At 40.3% G+C, this 21,900-nt stretch overlaps 1 protein-coding gene across 9 annotated transcripts in view; it reads left to right on the forward strand.

Annotated features, from left to right (window-relative positions):
• Positions 1 to 21,900, forward strand: part of pard3 (par-3 family cell polarity regulator) — a 347,219-nt gene that overhangs the window by 176,560 nt on the left and 148,759 nt on the right. For all 9 annotated transcript variants that reach the window (XM_004915463.4, XM_004915468.4, XM_012965666.3 and 6 more), the window contains 4 exons: positions 648 to 815; positions 11,851 to 12,001; positions 16,729 to 16,918; positions 20,361 to 20,509. In XM_004915463.4, coding sequence (XP_004915520.1) covers positions 648 to 815; positions 11,851 to 12,001; positions 16,729 to 16,918; positions 20,361 to 20,509 — 658 coding nt within the window. The remainder of the gene's footprint in view (positions 1 to 647; positions 816 to 11,850; positions 12,002 to 16,728; positions 16,919 to 20,360; positions 20,510 to 21,900) is intronic.

A 21,900-nucleotide genomic window follows, 5' to 3' on the forward strand; every position in this document is an offset into this window, starting at 1 on the left:
GAGACTTGGCTTTGGGTCCTCAGATGTTGCTTGAATACCTTGATTCTGTGTTCAAGGCTTCTGGAAGTTCTAGTCCAGCACCCAAGGTTACCTGAGGTTAAGGAAATGGGTGCCTCAGACTTCAACCATGGAACTGCCTACAAGGGCTGTAGTTGTCTTATGTGGTTCTCACTTACATTCACAACTTCAGAGCAAATATGGGCTCCAGTTCTGCACACACAGTTGTCTTATGTCTATATAGAATAATATTGTTGACAATAAAAAACTTAAACATGGCTTGAAATGATGGTTAATGAATAACTGAATGTGGCAAGCGTTGTATTTGATATACTGCCATATTGTTTTACTTGGCTGAGACCTTTGCCATAGACTTGCCATAACACACTTAACAAATACATGGCCACTAGGGGCGCCATTGCTATTGCAGTATGTGGAGCTTGCTCTAGCCATTGCATAATGTTACAAAGAGAGGGAGAAAACAGAATTCTGAAATATTTTCCCTTGTTAGAGCCATGATACTGTACGGTAGCCATGTTTGAAGATGAAAATGCTATTGATATTAACTGCCGCTGCTCTGTGGTGTGCAAGTCATTTCTCCTTTAATGTGTGCAAATTGCCTTTTTTTTATTTACATGTGCTAAATGAAGGATGGAAGGCTTCGTGTTAACGATCAGCTTGTGGCGGTCAATGGGGAGTCTCTGTTGGGCAAAACAAATCAGGATGCCATGGAGACGCTTAGGAAATCAATGTCAACGGAAGGTAACAGGAGAGGGATGATCCAGCTTATTGTGGCACGGCGAATCAAGCGCAGTGAGGTAATACCCCGAGCCTTCTTCTGGCTACTTGTCCTTTATATATATCAGTATGTAAATGTCATTAGGTTACCTGAATTTGTATTTTATTTGATGGTATTATGATCTGGGCTTAGAGTCTACACCCAAGTCACATGATGCTGGGAGCCTGCCTATGGGTGTGGCATTGGAGAGTTTAACTTGCAGTTTCAGGCTTGCATAAGATTTCATTGTGTTATTTCCCTGTACTAAGGACTGTGCTGAAGGAAAGCTTAGTGTATAGTGCACCTTGAACTCCAGTCATACATTCATACAGTCTCTCGTGGAATCGAGTGTTCCATCTTAGCTTTCCAGGTTTACTTGTATAAATGGCAGCCTTCCCATGAAATATGTATATTGATTTCTGGAATCCATGTTCTGCTTTTGTAATATTTACTGTATTGCATTTAATCAATTCCCTGTCTCACTGCCTGTTTTATTTGCACAAGTTTACCGGCAGCAGCGCAGCAATCAGCTCCACTACATTTTTAATTGGGTAATTTGCCATTGTTTTACACCATGCAGAAAGCCAGGTTTTTACAAATGGCATTTATTATAAAACCAATTTGCACAGAGTCAGACACAGGGTGTCTCTTTACCTTCCTATTCCTTGGTATTTGTGACTGTGTATAACATACACTGTTTCTCTGGCTCCCTACCACTGTGCAGTACAGTTAGCAGTAAGAAATACAAATGTATTGTGTTATTGCATCTAAAGTTCACAGACCAGCAGCATGGGCATAGGCACTCCAAGGATTCCACAAAGGGCCATGAAAGTAAAAAATTAAACATCTTTATTTAAAGCTGCATTAAAGTCAACATCTCTAATTGCCCTACGCTTTTTGTGTCTAAAAGGCACTTATTCAAGGGTCGATGATTGTGTCCTTTAGACACAAAACGCGTTGGGCAAATGGAGATGTTAATTACTTTTGTGGCCCTTGTGGAATCCTTGGAATGCCTATGCCCATGCTGCTATTCCTTGCAGTTTGACGCCCCCTATGCTGTGGGGCTGGTGCACCCAGACCACTTTGTCTACTCAATCTACCAGTTGGTTCCTATGTGCCCCCCTTTTTCTTCATTGATACATTCAGCAAAGTTGTCAAGCGAGTGAATCTTTTCCCAATATGCCCATCTGTGGTGGTCCATATTGGATTGGGGGGGATACAGGCTGTTGGGGTGAGGACTGCATGAATGAATCAATACGGTCCTCGATCCAACAGGAAAATAAACCTGACTGAAAGATATCTGTCCAATTTTTGGCCAGATAGCGGTTGTGTAGAGGGCCCCATACATGGATAGATAAGCTGCTGAATTGGTCTGAAATTACCACATTGGCAGTTTAAATTTGCCTGTGTATGGCCACCTTAACAACAGTGAAAAATCGGCCATATATGGTTTGATTTTTTTTCTGTCCAATGAGGACCACATCAACCCAATGAAGCAGCCCTCATCCCATGGGTCTGTTGGTCCCTCCAGTTGTTGATCAGATCAAGTCCAATTTGGCCCAGACAACAAATACTGCTTTCAGTAGCAAATACATTTACAAATCACTCTAAAACACCCATCAGACATGTTCCTTCTTTACAGAAGTTAATTGCAAGTATTTCTGAACGCAAGATAAAAAGGCTATGGGGGCGGGGGTGCTTGTTGTTGTAGAAGTGCCCCTAATATTAATGTTGCACAAGCTGACAATAGGAGTATTCACCATGCCAAAAAGCTTGATTCAATACAACTGTCATACTGGCCTTGTTGGTTCGATTCCCCTTAATGGACCAACATAAGATTTATTTATTGATTGAATGCAGTGCTTTCTAAAACTCATCACTTGCCCATGATTCCTTTTGTTGTTGCATATACCCGTCATTGATTGTCTGCACGCAACAGCGCCCTGGCACATTTCTCTTGTACATTCTTGTAATGCAACAAATCTTTTTATACAGCCGTCTGGCTCAGTGATTCTGCCTTATAGGAACAAGATCCTGGCGCTCGTGGGTTTCAGGCATCTGCCCTCCAGGTGTTTGATCTTCCCCTTACACACACGTCCAGACTGCCACTTTTTCTGCCATTATTGGCTAAACCGTATTTCTTAACTGCTTGGGCAACCTTAACTGACAGGGCTTGTCAGACACTTTGACAGTAAAAAAATAAAAATCACAAAGTTTGCAGCGGTCTAGTAACCCATAGTAACCAGGTAAATTTATTGGGGGGCAGAACAGCCCTATTGGGTTTATTTAATGGTTAAATGATTCCTTTTTCTCTGTAATAATAAAACAGTACCTGTACTTGATCCCAACTAAGATATAATTACCCCTTATTGGGGGCAGAACAGCCCTATTGGGTTTATTTAATGGTTAAATGATTCCCTTTTCTCTGTAATAATAAAACAGTACCTGTACTTGATCCCAACTAAGATATAATTACCCCTTATTGGGGGCAGAACAGCCCTATTGGGTTTATTTAATGGTTAAATGATTCCCTTTTCTCTGTAATAATAAAACAGTACCTGTACTTGATCCCAACTAAGATATAATTACCCCTTATTGGGGGCAGGACAGCCCTATTGGGTTTAATTACTGTTTAATGTTTTTAGCAGACTTAATGTAGGAGATCCGAATTACGGAAAGACCCCTTATCCGGAAAAAGCCAGGTCCTGATCATTCTGGATAATGGGTCTCATACCTGTACTTGATCCCATCTAAGATATAGTTCATTCTTATTTGAGGTACAGCCCCCCTATTGGGTTAATTTAATGTTTAAATAATTTTTTAGTAGACTTAAGATATGGAGATCCGAATTATAGAAACTTATCTGGAAACTGTAGGTCCCAAGCATTTTGGATAACGGGTCCCATACCTGTATATAATGATCTAGCTTAACCCATAATGGAACCATAGACATTTCCTTGTACTGCTTGTGTCATTATATAGGGAAGGCAAGTAGGTGCTATAGCCATGCTCTCTGGGTGCCCATTAAGGGGCACATCTCCTAACGTCAGTGCAAGTTGGCTCTCGGCTCATTATGTGTGCCCTTTGGCGCGTCCCAGAGAGCGGTGCATCTGTTTCCTGCCGTCAGAATATACACGCTAGGGTTTTGCATATGGCGAGCCTCAGCTTGTTGATCTGCTCACATTTGAGAAGCTTGCTAACACTTTGATTCAATTAATTAGAGGAAGTTAATTGTAATAGATTTGACCTTCTAAACCACAGCGCAGCATTTGTACGGTGCCGTATTCTCCCATATCAAGCTGAGGGGATGTTGCTTTTCCCCACCAAGCTATATGGCAGAGCATCTGTCAGCACAATCTTTTTAAAGAACGTTGCAATGAAACCTTCCATCACTCATCAGTCTTATATTAGCCCTATAGGTAGCACTTGGTTATTTGTCTCATAGGCATTGCACTTCTGATCTGGAATCCCACTGTCTGGGCATGCCTGATGGGTGCAGCTCATTCCCAAGTCTGGAATTCAACCCCCCACAGCTGGGATTTTGCTGGGTGTAGGTTGTAGACTGATATTTTGCTGGCAATTCTCGTCAAATAATGGCAGGTGGAAATCTTAGCCATGGTTTGGCCAACCGGTCACCCTAAATAATAATTCCAAATACTTTATCATGTTAGTTAAGCAAAGTAAGCAAAAAAAATAGTTTCCTTCAGTCTTGGAATTCACAGTCACATCAAGCAAACAGGTGGCATTTTGTGTATACTGTCACTAGGGCAGGTTTTGTACAGGTATGGGATCCCTTATCCGGAAACGCATTATCCAGAAGTTCCGAATTGCAGAAAGACCATCTCCCATAGATTCTTATTATAAGCAAATAATTCTAATTTTTAAAAATGATTTCCTTTTTCTCTGTAATAATAAAACAGTACCTGTACTTGATCCCAACTAAGATATAATTACCCCTTATTGGGGGCAGAACAGCCCTATTGGGTTTATTTAATGGTTAAATGATTCCCTTTTCTCTGTAATAATAAAACAGTACCTGTACTTGATCCCAACTAAGATATAATTACCCCTTATTGGGGGCAGAACAGCCCTATTGGGTTTATTTAATGGTTAAATGATTCCCTTTTCTCTGTAATAATAAAACAGTACCTGTACTTGATCCCAACTAAGATATAATTACCCCTTATTGGGGGCAGAACAGTCCTATTGGGTTTATTTAATGGTTAAATGATTCCCTTTTCTCTGTAATAATAAAACAGTACCTGTACTTGATCCCAACTAAAATATAATTAATCCTTATTGGAGACAAAAAATCATATTGGGTTTATTTAATGTTTAAATGATTTTTAGCAGACTTAAGTCACAGAGATCCAAATTACAGAAAGACCCCTTATCCGGAAAACCCCAGGTCCCAAGCATTCTGGAGAACAGGTCCCATACCTTTATCACCCCACAATCTTGTGTATGTGCCAGAACGGGAGACCTAATGCCTTGGGTGGGAGGGGGGTGGGTGCAGTGACATCTAGGAAGTGCAGAATGGAGAGTGAAAGTAATTGACTATAGAGGCAGGGCAGGCAATATGTGATTGACAGCTGAGATTTGTAGGTATGGGTGTTTTAATTAAAAAAAATGGTGCTTCATGTTTAATTTACAGGATTTTGTAGATTATTTGTAGACTATGCAGATTTTATGTGTGAGTGACAGGTTCCCTTTAAATAATTAATTGAGGTGTATTATTGTGGGTCAGTCAGAACCCATTAAAACAAACAGCTGTAGAAAAGAAAGCGGTAAATATAATACCCTTCCAACCTCCCCAGGCTAACAAGGAGCGAATGCTAGTGTCCAACCGCTTTGGTAGATACGGCCTACGGAACTGAGCCCTTGTTGTAGGGATCTAACCAGTAATGATAGAGTTTTCCCCTTGATAGATGGTCTTCTACAGCCACTGACAATTCCTATTATTTTGGTTCTTGTTGTATTCATATCCCTTTTGATTTTATTTTTAATTATTTTTTAATTTTTTTTGCCAGCTGTAAATGTGCCTGAGGGTATCTCAGTGGAATTGCCAGTCATCGCTGAATTTAGCATTTACTTTGCATTTAATTGCAGATTTACAGAATTACACACAATCAATTCTCTCTTATTTTAAGTCCTATCTTCACCTCCCCAAATTTTTATCCCTATATTTTATTTTTTTTCCCCCCTTTTTCTCTTTCAGCTGCTTTCGGCGGTGATTAATTCCTGTTTTAGTGAAGCTGTCAGTCCTAATCTGCATTTTATGTAAAAACTAATAAAAGCAATCCTTATTTTGCAATTTAAACCTTATTGAGTCTAATTCACTGGCGCTGCAAGTTTATTGTTCTCCTGCAGCTTGACGTGCTTCCAATTGTAATTGTGTTGACCCTTTATTGCAGTAAATCTCCCCGGCGCTTATCAAACAGGGGGAGATAAGGCTCCCATTCAGAGCTTCATTAAATATCTCATTTGTATTAAGAAGAAGGGAGGGATGGGTCGGGAATCGTTTAAGCACAATTGGTGGCCCCTGTGTGCTTGGAATGCCGTGCCTTCTCCCATTTTTATTCCTGGCATGTAGCCAGGCCCATAGTGTCACATTATGATAAAGCATTTGTTCTCTTTGCTCAGAGCCACCATTGTGCATCCACTTGTTAGCATTGTCATTGTAGGGAACACAATAAGATTGTGTTAATGGAGTCTTTTCATTGTCACATGATGCTGTGGATATTATTGCTCAGCACTTCATTGCACATAATGATTGGACCTGTGAATCCAGATATGGGTGCAGGTTGGGTCATGGGTCTCAATAAAAGCAGTTTTCCTTTTCTTTCCCTGACCCCTTGGCCACTAATGAAGATGTCACTTTTAGTTTGCAGCAAGCACTTCTATGTTTTTACCCACAAACCAACCTACTACTAGCTAACCACCGTTAAACCAGAAGTTTCAGTTCTGGGTTGGGTCGGGGTTTAAAAAATTGGACCTGCACAGGATTGTATGTGCTTCTTTAAAGAAAGATTAAACTAATATACAAATATGGGTAAAATACTGTATTTTATATACTGAATTTACTGCACCAGCCTCTCTCTATAACCATAATGCTCCCTCTATAACAGTAATGATTTAGGCCTTCAGAATTGTGCCTAGGGTTTTTTTGATTTTGTTAGGAGTGTCAGTGGCACTGCACATGCTCAGTGGGCTCTGGGCAGGTGTTGGGAAGCTAAGCTTAAGGGTTGGCACAAATCATCAAGCAGAAAATGAGGTTAGTTTGTCATATAAGCTAATGCTACAGGGGTGATTATTAAATGATAAAATCAGCCTTATATTGTGACATTTATATTCTATACATACAGTATAGTGTGCCATTTATATTCTATATATACAGTATAGTGTGACATTTATATTCTATATATACAGTATAGTGTGCCATTTATATTCTATACATACAGTATAGTGTGACATTTATATTCTATATATACAGTATAGTGTGACATTTATATTCTATATATACAGTATAGTGTGACATTTATATTCTATATATACAGTATAGTGTGACATTTATATTCTATATATACAGTATAGTGTGACATTTATATTCTATACATACAGTATAGTGTGACATTTATATTCTATATATACAGTATAGTGTGCCATTTATATTCTATATATACAGTATAGTGTGACATTTATATTCTATATATACAGTATAGTGTGACATTTATATTCTATATATACAGTATAGTGTGACATTTATATTCTATATATACAGTATAGTGTGACATTTATATTCTATACATACAGTATAGTGTGCCATTTATATTCTATATATACAGTATAGTGTGCCATTTATATTCTATATATACAGTATAGTGTGACATTTATACTCTATATATACAGTATAGTGTGCCATTTATATTCTATACATACAGTATAGTGTGACATTTATATTCTATACATACAGTATAGTGTGACATTTATACTCTATATATACAGTATAGTGTGACATTTATATTCTATATATACAGTATAGTGTGACATTTATATTCTATATATAGAGTATAGTGTGCCATTTATATTCTATATATATAGTATAGTGTGCCATTTATATTCTATACATACAATATATTGTGCCATTTATATTCTATATATACAGTATAGTGTGACATTTATACTCTATACATACAGTATAGTGTGACATTTATATTCTATATATACAGTATAGTGTGACATTTATAGTCTATATATACAGTATAGTGTGACATTTATATTCTATATATACAGTATAGTGTGACATTTATAGTCTATATATACAGTATAGTGTGACATAGTCTATATATACAGTATAGTGTGAGTGGGTCCTAAGCTCAGGTAAGTGCCAGCAGCACAGAGCATGGGCAGTGAAGAAGATGGGGGGCTACTGGGGCATCTTTGGGGGGCACAGGACTTCCCGCTATAAAGGGCTGGGGTTGGCTTTAGCAGCATTTCCAGCCTAATTCTTTATTAAGTTTTAGTTCTCATTTAAATAAAAATAAACCCCACTCAGCTAGTGAGCCCTATCCGGCAATAAGTGGAGAACACACGGAGCCACTATTCTCATGCGACCCAGTAGTTCACTAGTTGACTGGTATCATACCAGCTGGGGCGGCTTAACTATGTTAGCAGGATTATATTACTAATAGGGGTGGGGTCTTGATGTCATCTTCTAAATCCGGTATTTCATTGAGTAGGGCACTGTTCGTAGGATAGGAGGCGGAGCTCTATTGGGGGCCTGTTGGAATCCTACACTGTATTTCAGTGTAGGATTGAGGCAGTTTGTTACCAAAATAAGAGCATGAAAGTGATTTGCACCAAAATTAATTCTAAAAAATATGTAAAACTGGTTTAATAAGTCTGTTACCAAAATGATTTTCCCCCCTTTATTTTATCATAAACGCAGTGTGTGTAGTGTATTTTGTTCTACTGTAAACATTTTATTTTCTGCACATAAGTGGGAGCTGCTATACTGCTTGTGTCTGGCTTCTGTAACTACAGCCCCTTGAGCAGCTAGAAATCGATAGGAATGGTGCTGTTTACCATGGAAATGCCACTAATAAGGGAACGCAATCCTCTTCTTCTTGGGTATTTTATGTGTCATTGTCTTTTCCTTTGGGAGATCATTTATTACATTTCTCAAAGTTTAAACCAGGTTTAATAATCCCTAGTAGCCAATCAGATTTGTCTATCCAAGCAGGTGACCAGGAAATTATACTTAAGGATTGATTTCAAAATGTAATTACTTTTATTGCATTTCCTTTCCCCAGCCGGATAATAATAAGCACTATAAACAGGGCACATCTTCCCTTTAATGTCAGCCCTAAATATATATTCTGTATTATCCAGGGGCTAATCTTTAGCACTGAAAGGTTCAGCCCATGTTCCATAAGGCATATTGGGCATTGTACATGTTTACTTATGTGTGTCAAGGGCAACTAAAATGAAATACAGCCGGCATATAGCAGCCATTTCTAGGCCTAGCTATGAATTAGCCCATTGCTTAGTAGTTGTACAGGTTCTATATCTAGCGGTTACACCGTAACAGCCCTTTGATGATTGCTGGTCAGTATTCCAGCGCCTTCACCCTCCGTATAACCACCGTGACAGGCAATGAAAGTTCTTTAAGGTTGTGTGAGGCGGCTTTATTATGGCCGTATGTCAGCAGCAGCTGATGTGTTTGTACAAAGCCAAGTCTGTATTTCTATTCATGGCATCACATAACTGCAAAGGGAAAGCCACGACTGCCATTGTTACTCTTACAACTGACCCCTTTAATTTTATTCCTGTATGCCCTGCAGGCTCAGCTCATCTACTTACCTTTAATGCCATACCTAATTGTGGCTCTTGGGGGAGCAGCTATTCTGCTTTATTCTATTTACAGCCATTTAGGATTCATTCCTTAAATGTTGAACATGTACATCCAGTTGAATCATTTCATGATATTTTTTTCTGCTAATATCATGGAGCTATAATCAAAGCGCCCCTTGCTTTTCAGCTGGGCAGAATGGCAAAAGGCTGTTTTTACTGTAGTAAGAAGCATCCCCTGATGTCTCCCTGCTCTGTTCTTTTGCTCAATGTGACAGATGATAGAACCAAGCCGAGAATTGTCAGAAGAGGCTTTCCTACCTAAAGGAGAAGGAAAGTCATTTTAGCATTTTACTGCCAATAGATTTGCCACATTAGTGTCACCTAGAACAATATATTTATTCTGCAGAAACCATTACCATTCCTGTGTAAATCGTTTTAGAATCTTTCTCAGTTTGCTTGAGATAGCAGCTGCCATTTTAAGCAGCTTCCTTCCTGCTCCAGCCCTTATAGCTGAGATCACACATTCCTAAGGGAGGGAGTTCTTAGCATTCTGGTGTGTGTGTGTGTGTGGGGGGGGGGGCAGGAGAGAGGAGAGAACTGCGCAGACTCTGACCCCGGGAATTAAGGCTGTTTCTGAGAGAGGGAAGTCAGACACTGGAACATCATGTTTACAAAAAAAGAGACAAGAAATCCTGTGTTTATTTTGATAGAGGACTCAGTGCAGCGTTTCTGTGAGTGCTTATGGCTGTATTTACATAGACCTTTCTGATAAAGCTTACTTAGATTTTACCTTTCCTTCTCTTTTTAGTAAATTGAAGGGGATGTTCACCTTCAGGCAAAAGTCCAAAATTAATAGCCCATTAAATTAAAAGCATTTTTGTAAGTCTTGCGTTTTTAAAATGAAGCTTCACCAGGATATTTAGCTCTGCAGCCTCTCTTTGCCTGTCCTAAACAAACCTCCAGTTCCCCATCCAGCTTGGTTTCCTGTTTCTGCCCCTGCAGAGTGCTGAAAACCCAGATGCACCTTCCTTCCAGTTCCTTCCATTTGCATATCAGCGTTCCTATTGGCTGACACACTTCAGCCAATTGGCTCAATGACATGCACTTACGGATCCCAAACTTACTACTTTGTCATAATTTTCTGTCTGCGACCCCCCAAATGGGATATTTCATTGCCGCAAAGCTAAATATCTTGCTAATGCTTTGTTTCAAAAAATCATTTGTCCGAAGGTGAACATTTTCCTTTCAGCATTCTATTCAGCAGAGAACAGGCAGTGCTCTTGTTACACATTCATATCATTAGCAATGTAAAAATGGTTAATATGAAGTCTAACAATTAAATCAGTTCCTTGCTAAACTAGAATACAGTAAAATGATAATTCAATAATTATTCAGTATTATTTTGGAAATATTGCTGCCATCACAAGGGTCTCTGCTAACTCACTTTTCCCATAAGGCACAATGACCTCTTATTTGTCCTTTATAAGGCATCAGCCGACCTATTAGAAAACACCTGACCCCCTCACCCCTGTATTTGTTATGGGCAATAACATTGCATTTCCCATGTGTTTATAGTTAGAGAATGCAGGGTAACAATGATCATACATGAGAAGGAACCTGGGATTGGAAATAATAAAGCAGCATATTCCTTGTGGATTTGTGTATATACTGGCTGAATATTGCTGGCAATACATAGGCTGATGAGACAGGAGTAATATATTGCTGTCTGTTCCATCCATCATGTCCAAGTGCAATGCGCTGTCACACGCGGGGCGCAGTTATAGCTACACAAATAAAGGCGATGATAAATGTGACCTTCTTCCCCCTCCTATGGAATCATATGTTGCTGCAGATAAGATAACCCGGTGCCTAGGAAGACATTACTGTGAACAGAGCCTCCCTCGATTGTATTTTCATATGCAAAAGCTACAGATACAGAATGCTAGTGTATATCCATGCCAGGGGGAGGTGAGCCTCCCTACTATTTATCCGTTCTTAAGGTGGTTGCGATATGACAGGCACCACAGGAGGCGCCGTGCAGAGAGGCACAGAAAGTTGCCCATTAAGCAGAGCTGTCAGGACAAATTATTTAGGTCCAGGGTGAAAAGTTCTAGCTCATTTGGTACCCAGCCGGGGTGCAGGCCTCAGGCATGTTGTTAAACTGCCCCCATGCTGTTAAGTAGCCCGTCAGCAACGATCCCTCTCCTTTTTCGATTCTACAGCTGGAGTCACCTGGGAGCCCCTCAGGCCCTGAATTGCCCATCGAGACAATGCTGGACGACAGGGAACGCAGAATTTCCCACTCTCTGTACAGCGGCATTGAGGGGTTTGACGAATCGCCCACAAGAAACGCGGCTTTGAATAGGATAATGGGTGAGTGGAGTCGCCGCTACTAATCATGTCTTGTTTTTTGTCCTTCTCCCTGTTCATTGAAGAGTGATTAATGCATTATTTACAACAGCGACAGGCGGCACACAATATCCAAACGAAACCTTTAATGCACTAAGCAGAGCATAAATTTCAGCAGATAATAGATTTTTAATTTGATTGACTAAGTGCATTTTCCCAGCGAAACAGGTGAAGTGAGGCCCAGTGTATAATGGCCGGGCCGGCCTTTGATGGGAAGAAGTCGCTCGCAAACTCCGCAGATGCCCATAATGGAGGGGATGTGCATTAGATATGGTCTGCTTGGCGGAGAAAAGTCCCGCACAAAGCCATAATGGGCCAGGATTAAACAGTAGCATTGTGCCTGAACATAAAACAGATGTGTTTGTGTCATTTATGCTCCTTGCTTTCAAAGCGCTTTCTCAACCTCTCTCTCCTGTTTAACCCTCAGTAACTTCTCCGCAGCAAACGATGGCTCCGTCATAGTAAAATCAGTAAATGTATTTTATGGCATTTTGCAAAAGGAAGATAATCCAAATTGGCGTAATAGACCATGTGGTTACCCTGGTTATCATTAGAGCTGCCATAATGGCTATGCTAGCTTCTCTTGACCAGTTATTCTCAGAAATCACTAAAATAAAAAAAAATGCTCAGAGGAGCACTCTGTGTAAGGCTGAATGACTGCAAGATTGTGTTTTCTACTTAATAGTTAATATTACCGTTGCCATATGAAACCGCCCATTGACATTAAGTTGTGTTTTTTTGGCCAGACCATCAAATAAGCTGAACCTCAGTACATAATTTGTTTTACCCAGCCCGAAGCTGGCCATACACAGCCAATGAAATCTACCAACTCCTCCCCTTTAGACTAAGCTGGAAGCCTGTTGGCCCATGTATGGGGCCTATCCATCAGCCTAAACTAAATTGTCATCTGGATGAAAACCTTCTCATACCTCTTGGGCAGGTGAGAAAATGCTATTGGGCAAATATTGCTTCAGCCGTTTGATGTGGTCTGCTCCTGACACATCTCCATAGGTCACTATAATAATAGGATCATTGGCCTGGAGCCAAATAGTCAGACCAATTTGACCCTTCATGTTTGTTGCTAATGCTTTACACGTAACGTGGATTAGAGCAGGGATGTCCGACTGGAAACCCATGGGCTGGATGTGGTCTTCCAAAAGATTTTTTATGGCCCCCAGTCTACTCAAAGGTTCCATAGACTTCACCATAATTTATCTGGCCCTAAATTTAACATGTTGGGCAGCACTGGATTAGATTATTAGGGTGCTGTTTATTGTCTGCCATGAGTACTCCCTGTTTGAAGGGGATTTTCAATAGAAGAGCACCTACTCTAGTATCTACTCGACTTATTGCAAATCAGCCACTGTGTGTGTTGGTTCTACAGAAACAAACCCAGCATCACTCTGTTACTATCCCAACCCCATTTTCAGTCCGCCTCTAAACCAATCACCGAGATCCATGGATGCAAACGAATGGCTGTTTATTTGCCTTAATTCTCATCCATGGAACAAAACAAAAGGAAAGTAATGTAAGATGTGCAAATGGGAGGCGGCAGAATAGGTCATTAGGGTACTATCCATGGCTTGGTTGACTTTCTATTTTTCAGTGCATTAGCTCTGAAACCGTATAGGTAATTTTCTGCATCCTTTGTTTGCATTCAGCACCATACCGGCTGCACCGTCCCCTGTGGCCAATAAGGTTATTAGCACTTGCTCTGCAGCAATCCAGCTTTCCCTTAACAGAGCCAGTTAATAAAGACTTTCCTTGCCACGGGAGGAGTTGGATTTACTGAGTGGCTTATCATGGGATTAGTTTGCAAGGATTTTCAAATTTAAAACACAATGAGCTGTTTGATTAAAATTGCTCCTGACATTAAAAACATTTTTTTTTTACTTTTTGCAGTTAATTCCCCCCCCCCCCCATCCTTTACCAAAGCCAGGTTTAAACAGAGCTGTTAGATTAGTTAAGTTCCAGTCTTTTTAAAGGATCTCATTAAAATTGTAATTACAGAAAATAATGAATTTAGTTTTAGCCACTATAAATTGCCTTTCCTGTTAGCCACGCACCATACGTGACACCTTATTTTATGCTGGATAATTGTATGCTTTTTAGAAATATGTATTTTTTTCTGTCATTTCAATGCAAATAAATCCCATTCTTTATGCCCATGGGGCTTAGGGTCAAGGGTGGGGACCCCTGCTCCCCATGTGGATCGTTACAACCTTTGGTGTGAAGCAAGCCAATCAATAATGGGTAAATTAAGGGGACATTGGCAAATATTATTATTGTTCTTTGTATAGTGAATAACATACCCTGTATTGTAAAATACAAGAATATTATGTCACAGAGAAATTCCATGACTATATAAAGGCACAAAGCTGAAAGCGGAGTATATTTATTATTATATATATATATATATATATATATATATATATTATTTATTATAACACAAGTTTTAGTGAGTCATTTGACAGTAATTACATCACTAAGCACTGATTATAGCTGATGAAATCACCAAGAGTATATAGGATATAATTTACAGGTTATTTATGGCTCTTGAGTATTATATACCTATCATATCCATGTTACACCATGCTGCACTATTTTACAGAGATGATATTCACATCAATCACTTCTCGAGTGGAGCTACAATCACATTCACACACACTATGGTGAATTTTGTCAGGAACCAGTTAACTTGCCTGTATGGGTTTTGGAGTGTGGGAGAAAACCGTAATGCCCAAGAAAAGCCACACAGACATACAAAACATGGCAGAACATACAAACTCCCTGCAAATCGTGGCCCCAGCAAACCAGGACCTTCCAGCACTGCAAAGCAGGAGAGGCATCTGCCCGGAATAGTGAGGGGGGGGGGCGCTAGGCATGTAACCCTTCTGCCTACACCTATTCAAGGCGCTCACCCCCAACCAGCACTTGTCTGTTAGATGTTCTGGGATCATTGTGTATAGATTTTAGATCATCTCTGATCATGATTCGTATAAGGCCCCTGGCACACTGGGTATTTGGTCTGCCATCGAGCAAATGACAGCTTTGGACAGTACACCCCACTCAGCATATCACCTTTGCTTACAGAAAAGCACCCTGTTGGATGCACAAGGTGCAGGGACTTTGGCACCAGAATGCCTTCCAACGTCCACCTGTAGCCAAACTATGTGCATCAGAAAGGGGACTTTATGTTGAGTAGCATTGTGAGTGGTGACAGGCAGAAAGCGTTGTATTGTCCGTTTTTATTAGCTGCTGGGTGACACAGGCAGACAAACTGCCCTGGGGACCTTAGGCACATACTGCACATCATGAAGGGTGCAGGGAGAGAAAAGGTGTATATATATATATATAATATAAATATCCAGAATGTGCTAATTCTAGTCGGCACCATGCAAGCCTCAACATCTGTCTTCCAGAGCTGCACTTTGTGTTTCTCTAGGCCCCAAGCCAAGTTCTAATTTTATGATAACCCATGGGGCTACTGATCTCTTTTGTTTCTCAATATCAGTATCAATTAATAATAGTTTATTGCGGTTAAACCTGTTTTATATAATCTTAGCGTTACTGCAGGCACTTTACTCTGTCCCCCCCCCCCCAGCCTGGTTTATTAATAAAAGCCTATACCAGTTCAGCATATTGCTGTGGCTCGCGCCGGCTTGAAAGACATTTTAAATGCGACGCAGCAATCAAAATAAATGAGACAAGTGTTATTTTCATTATTAAAGGAGAGCGATTTCACGGGCGGAATGGGAGACGTGGGAATTCACCGAGATGATATAGTCTGGGCGGAAAGACCAGAGATACCAGGGACAAACTATTGCTTTGTTATACAGTAACGGAGTAATCAAATCCAAACCCAGTTCTTCTGTACCGGGGTTTTAGAATAGGGGGGCCCCAGCTTCACAGGGACCACTTGAAGGGGAAAGTAGATAAGACTAGCAAAGATCATATAATACATTTAGATATGGGCAATATATATATTTGCTATATATCTGTTCCTCTATCCCTGCATATAGTCAGGGCCTAATCTTTTAAGATACAATATAGCAGGGTTTGGCTTCCATTTATTTTCTCACAAATAGATAGTAAGTTATGATAACTCTGCTCTTTATGTGTCCTGGGCTTTCTCTATCTGTATATTTGTATTTATTCGTATGAGTGGGAAGAGCAGCTTGGCTAGGCTTCTACTGCAATAACTATGGCGTCTCTTTATGGCACCTAGAGGTGCTGTTCTGTTGAGCTACATGAAGAATCTCTCAGCTGCGACCAGCCATTTGGCAAATTCTGCTCTTATGTTTGAATGGAAATGTGCAGGGAGTGCAGAGTGTTGAGTGGCAAAATATCTCTTATACTGTATGTAGGCATAAATGCCGTATATCCATAAAGGGTGTATTTCTTTTATTGTTCCATCCCCACTGACGAAAGAAAGTGGCTTTTCAATTACACTTATGTATATAAGTTGCTTCCCTCTTCTGGCTTTTTTCAACCTGCAGCTAAAAAGTGTCACTGACCCTGGAAACCAAACAAGGATAGATTGTCTATAAGGCTTTAATATTAATATATATATTGGCTATCCATCTTTCATTTTGGTTTCAGTTGCCCAACTCTGCCATAAATGTTGGCAACTTGTCAAGGTTGCTATTTCAACTTGTTATAGACTGTGCCATTTCTCTCCTTTCATGCAGGTAAATACCAGCTCTCTCCGACAGTGAATATGCCTCAGGATGACACTGTGATTATTGAAGATGACCGAACTCCTGTGTTGCCTGCCCAGCTCTCTGACCACTCATCTTCCAGCTCACATGATGATGTTGGTTGTGTTACAGACTCTACTAGTGCTTGGTCTAAAACAGTGGCTAGTGAGTCAACAGAAAGGTAAGATTGCCTGAGAGCCAGTGCACTACAATAGTTGGGTGCTTAAAGGTGTTTTAGTGTAATGTAAGGGAATTCCTACAAGGTTCAATTCCTATGGCAGCACCGCAGGATCTTAAATGTTATGCCTATTAACTCTGTGGTGGGTGAAAGGACCCCATTCTAAAACTTTCCTTCTCTTAATTCATTTTAAAGCTATGCAATCACAATAAAGCAACAGACTGATTGGTTTATAAAGACTAGAATCAGATAAATCAGACACTCATCTAGTTTTATAATCTTCGGTGGATTTCTTGTGGTTGGCAGAGGATCATGGGAGTTTATAGTTTGACAGTTGGATGGTTTAGTCTGTCATTCCTGGGTTAGGTATCTTATGTCAACGAACCAAAGACAAAGGGGTCACTCTACCCCGAAACGTTGCACTACCGCAATAAAGAATGAATTAAAGGGTTTATCCCGATTGCAGCTCTGAGTGCCAGTGCATTTTTTGCTACTTATGTATCTTATGCCCATATAGCTAACAAGGCTGTAAGGCTGCAGAGTTTGTTTTCCAAATAGTTTACAGTTTTCTCCAATATTTTCCAAATATTCTCAATTTAAGGGTGATAAGTGGCTCCCATGAGGGAAGAAGTCCATTAGGGCCAGCGCGGATGGGGTGCTCGAAGTCATGCAGCTCGCAAACAATGTTAAATCCCAAAGACATGCTCTTCAATATGAATGTGCTCATTATTACACAGTCTGAAACTTGCAGCTTTTTCTGCGTAATTAGCAGAGTATGCAATAATTTGCATGCCTAGTAATTATACACATCAATAAGCAAAATAGACCTCTCTGTGAAAGCACCTCCCTATGACTAGAGTAATAATTATGCAGCACAGTGTGAATTATTATATAAGGCTTCCATTTCCCAGAGTTGGGATTTACATTCCAAACAGGGCTGCTTCCATGGTGCTTTCTCTCCTTATCAAGCCAGACCTTTCCTCTTGTTCCGTGAGATTCTTTTCTCCCACCTGTTCTATGTAACATCACTCCCCATGTGTCTGACATCAACATATGCAGCATTTAGAGACAAAATGCCTATCCTTCATCTCATGTTGCATTGTGCAGATAAATGTGAATTTTTCCCATTAAAAACAAAGGGCTATGTAAAAATATGAAAGTGCTGGGCAGCCATGGAGCTGTAGGGCAGTTGGCTATGCATTGCAATGGATGGGCCCCTGTTTCTGTTGCCAAGCACACAATGAAAGGCAGTCTGTACATGTGTATTACATTGTATTTTGTTCCTCTTGTCCTTTTGCGTAATCTGGCACTTTAAGATTAAAGGAGAACTTGTCCATTGTGAGCGGCACTTATTGTGAGCTTTCACTCCAAAGAAATCTGTCATTTTCTGGGTAATCTCACTCTAAAGAGTTTTTCCAATGGCCCAATGAACCAATACATAGATGAAAGCAGTGGGCATCATATTTGTTTTACTTTGTACAAAGCCCTGACACTCTCATTCAGCCTCCATTATTGTATTTACTGGCGGAATTCAAAATATTAGTTGAAATAGAAAGGGTTTTTTTTTAAAGAAGCATAAATCAAATAGGCATCTCAAGAAAGCATTTTAATCCTTGGTTGGTTGGTCACTCCTACATCTAAACAGTGACCTTGCAAGCCTTTCAGCCAAACATATATATTAAATTTACACACCTAGCTGCCACAGTGTTTCATATTTAATTAAAGTCATGCAGATTTAGGTCATAATCCAAAGCATCTCCTTTTGAACATTATTAAGTTCAAGCCTGTGATGTTGGTCCAGCCTTTGACCTGGGCTTCTCTTGAAGCTTCAATCTTTGGTCAGGGCCTTCCTTAGCTCGTGAAATGTCGATCAGTCATTTAGTCTTAGTTTTAAGAATATCTGGGACTCCCAAGTTCTTCTAACTTGCCTATAGGTTGAGCCCTCCCCCCTGCAGTTGTTCCAAGCCTCCCCCAGGAGATGCAGCCTTACAGTTGGGGGACCATTGATCTCAAGGGAGATTGAGCAACTGATAAAGTTATTAAAAAACAATGGGTGAATATTTATTGTATGTTGACTTCTTATCTACCAGGGTTCATCAGATAGGCTTCCCTAAACAGGTGGATCTTTATGGAGAAAAAGGGTTTGGGAGTAGGGTAAGAGAAGTCTAGTAGTTCGGAATTGTAGTGATGGGAGGAGAATTGTATAGCTGAATTGTCATGCACATTTCATAGAACTCAACAAGGTTGGGGAGTGATTGTCACCATGGCAAAAGCTGTGCCATATACATCTTATCCTCCACACTGGTCATCATGTTGTGATATCACATGGATGGCATCCTTCTTTCTACGGTTGTGGTTTTCCACCAATTTCATGCTACTCGCCACTGTTGCTCTTGCACCAATTTCTTGCTACTTGCCACTGTTGCTCTTGCACCAATTTCTTGCTACTTGCCACTGTTGCTCTTGCTAAGGCCTGGCCTACAGGTAACAGAAGCTGCTTGAATGAGATGATTTAATTTAGGAGCTATATGATGAAGGTAGGTAAGGTTATGAGAGGTGTTTTCTCTTTGTACATGTTAACTGAAGTCTCTCGTAAAAAGCCATTAGAAGAACAAGCTGGTCGATAGGGATCAGTAGATTTAGCTATCTTTGTGACCAGTGGAGCTTACAATTAAATTCGGCATGTAAAAAGGGAATGATTGTAAAATATACCGAAATGTGTTTAATTTCCTGCTGCTAATGGTCAAAAGAGAAGCAGTAAAACAAAGATGACTGCTCTTTGCTCAGAGGCGGAGAAGTAAAGCTTTCATTTGAAACAAGAAGAGGTTATACAAACAGGGACAGCAGCTGCTCTGAATCATCGGGGAAAATATATGCTGTCCGGGTAATCCCGTATGAAAATATTATGATAACACAGTGCGCAATAAAATGGGATTAATAATAGGAATGTTAATGATAAGACGGGTCATTGGGTAACTAGCCCCTTTCCAAATCATCCTCTATGGAATGAGCGCAGGCAGAAACCCTGATGGATATTTCCATAATTAGAAGTCAGACAGATAAATGGTTTGGTGGGAGGAAACTAAAGTCAGCAGCACAAGGTGACTTTCTGAATACACTGTCCTGGAGATTGTAACTAAATTTCCTAGAGATTAGCTGGGTTTCAGCTTATGTAGCAGGACAGTCAGTGGCCATGGTCAGAGGTAGTTATTTTCCCCTACTAGACTTCTACAGGCAGAAGCATCAGCATCTAGTCTAGAATGCTCAACACCTGCATTTAGATATAATTGTAACTAACAAGCTAAACAGGTCTCTTGGGGGAACTGAGACTTCAACTTTATTAGCAAAACTTACATAACTGAACAAGTTCTGAACTTGTTATCCAGTGAAACCTTTCTGTAATTATGTCTGCATAATGTGGTGTGTCCTTCTGCTTCCCCCTCAGCACTCTCAGTCCAGATATGGATCCATCACTTGCCTTTCAGAGGGAAGGGTTTGGCCGCCAAAGCATGTCAGAAAAGCGCACAAAGCAGTTTGGAGATGCCAGTCAACTGGATTTTGTTAAGACCAGGAAATCAAAAAGCATGGATCTAGGTACAGAAACCTGCATGGTTTTTTCTATGGGATTATACTGAAATGACTGCCCTCCTGAAATGATTGTGTAATGGCAATCGCATATTCCGACACAATATGATAATAATATACAAAACCATAGCTATTACATTTAGTCTGTATTGAGCTAAAGTGTATTTTTCCTATTTAATGGTATCCAGTATAATGCAGCCACTTAATGGCAGATAAAAACAAAATGACAATAAATCATGCCCATGGCATGTAGCTACATTCATTCTCATAACCTGAATATTTTTATGGTGCAGGTGTTGCACACATCTGTGTGTAAGGCTACGTGTTGCCAGTCTCACATCAGATTGGGAATGTAAATGCACCATCTCTCCGTACTCCGCTCTTCTTATTAAATGTGTTTACAAGGTGCTGCCTCGGCTAGGATTGATAGCAACGTCAGCCTTACCGTTACATGCCGCATAAATAAAGGGAAAAGTAATAGTACGATAGGGATTTATTCTTCATGACAGGTTCAGAGATAAAGGAGCTTAGAAGCTGCCGCTCCTTACGCCACAGTTGTGGAAATATCATATATTTATCTGTTTGGCATTAACAGCCAGGCCGAGAAATTCAGGAGAATTAGCGGAGTCTGGAATGTCTCCTGTTTGTCCTGATAAGCAGATCCCCTACCTTATACAGAGGTCATTGTCTCCTAATGCCTGAGCCTCTCTCCCCCTGGGTTGGGTTATTGCTGGCCACTCATTCAGGAGTATGACTTGGTATCATGAGAAGGTGCCATATACCCTAATGCAGTGATCCCCAACCAGTGGCTCAGGGGCAACATGTTGCTCCCAGTGGCCTCAAAGCAGGTGCTTATTTTTGAGTTCCTGGCTTGGAGGCAAGTTTGGCTGCATAAAAACCCAATATAATGCCAAACAGAGCCTCCTGTAGGCTGACAGTTCACAAAGGGGCAATTAAATAGCCAGTTATTGCTCTTATTGGCACCATCAGGAACCATTTTTATGCTTGTGTTGCTCCCCAAGACTTTTTCCATTTGAATGGGGCTCATGGGTATAAACGGTTGGGGATCCCTGCTCTAATGCATTTTTATACTTGTGAGCCACATCTAGATGTAAAATGTGTTGGTGAGCCCCACAAGCATAAGGAAAGTTCTTTGTTTGATTGGCCCCAGGTGGCTTTTATAAACATATTAACAGACGGGCTACATTTATTAGTCAAACAACCATCAGTGTACTGGGCAGGGGTTGCATTAGATCCCATATATCTCTAGCTAAATTGCTCTAGTAAACCGTCGCCCCATATAGAAGTCCTTACTTTCTGGCATTGGCCGTTTCCGTTTTAAAGTTTATATCCATAAATATTTAACGCTCAACTTTTTAATGCCTCTACCTCTTCCCAAA

This window comes from Xenopus tropicalis, chromosome 6 (genome assembly GCF_000004195.4).
Source record: "Xenopus tropicalis strain Nigerian chromosome 6, UCB_Xtro_10.0, whole genome shotgun sequence".
Lineage (NCBI taxonomy): Eukaryota > Metazoa > Chordata > Amphibia > Anura > Pipidae > Xenopus > Xenopus tropicalis.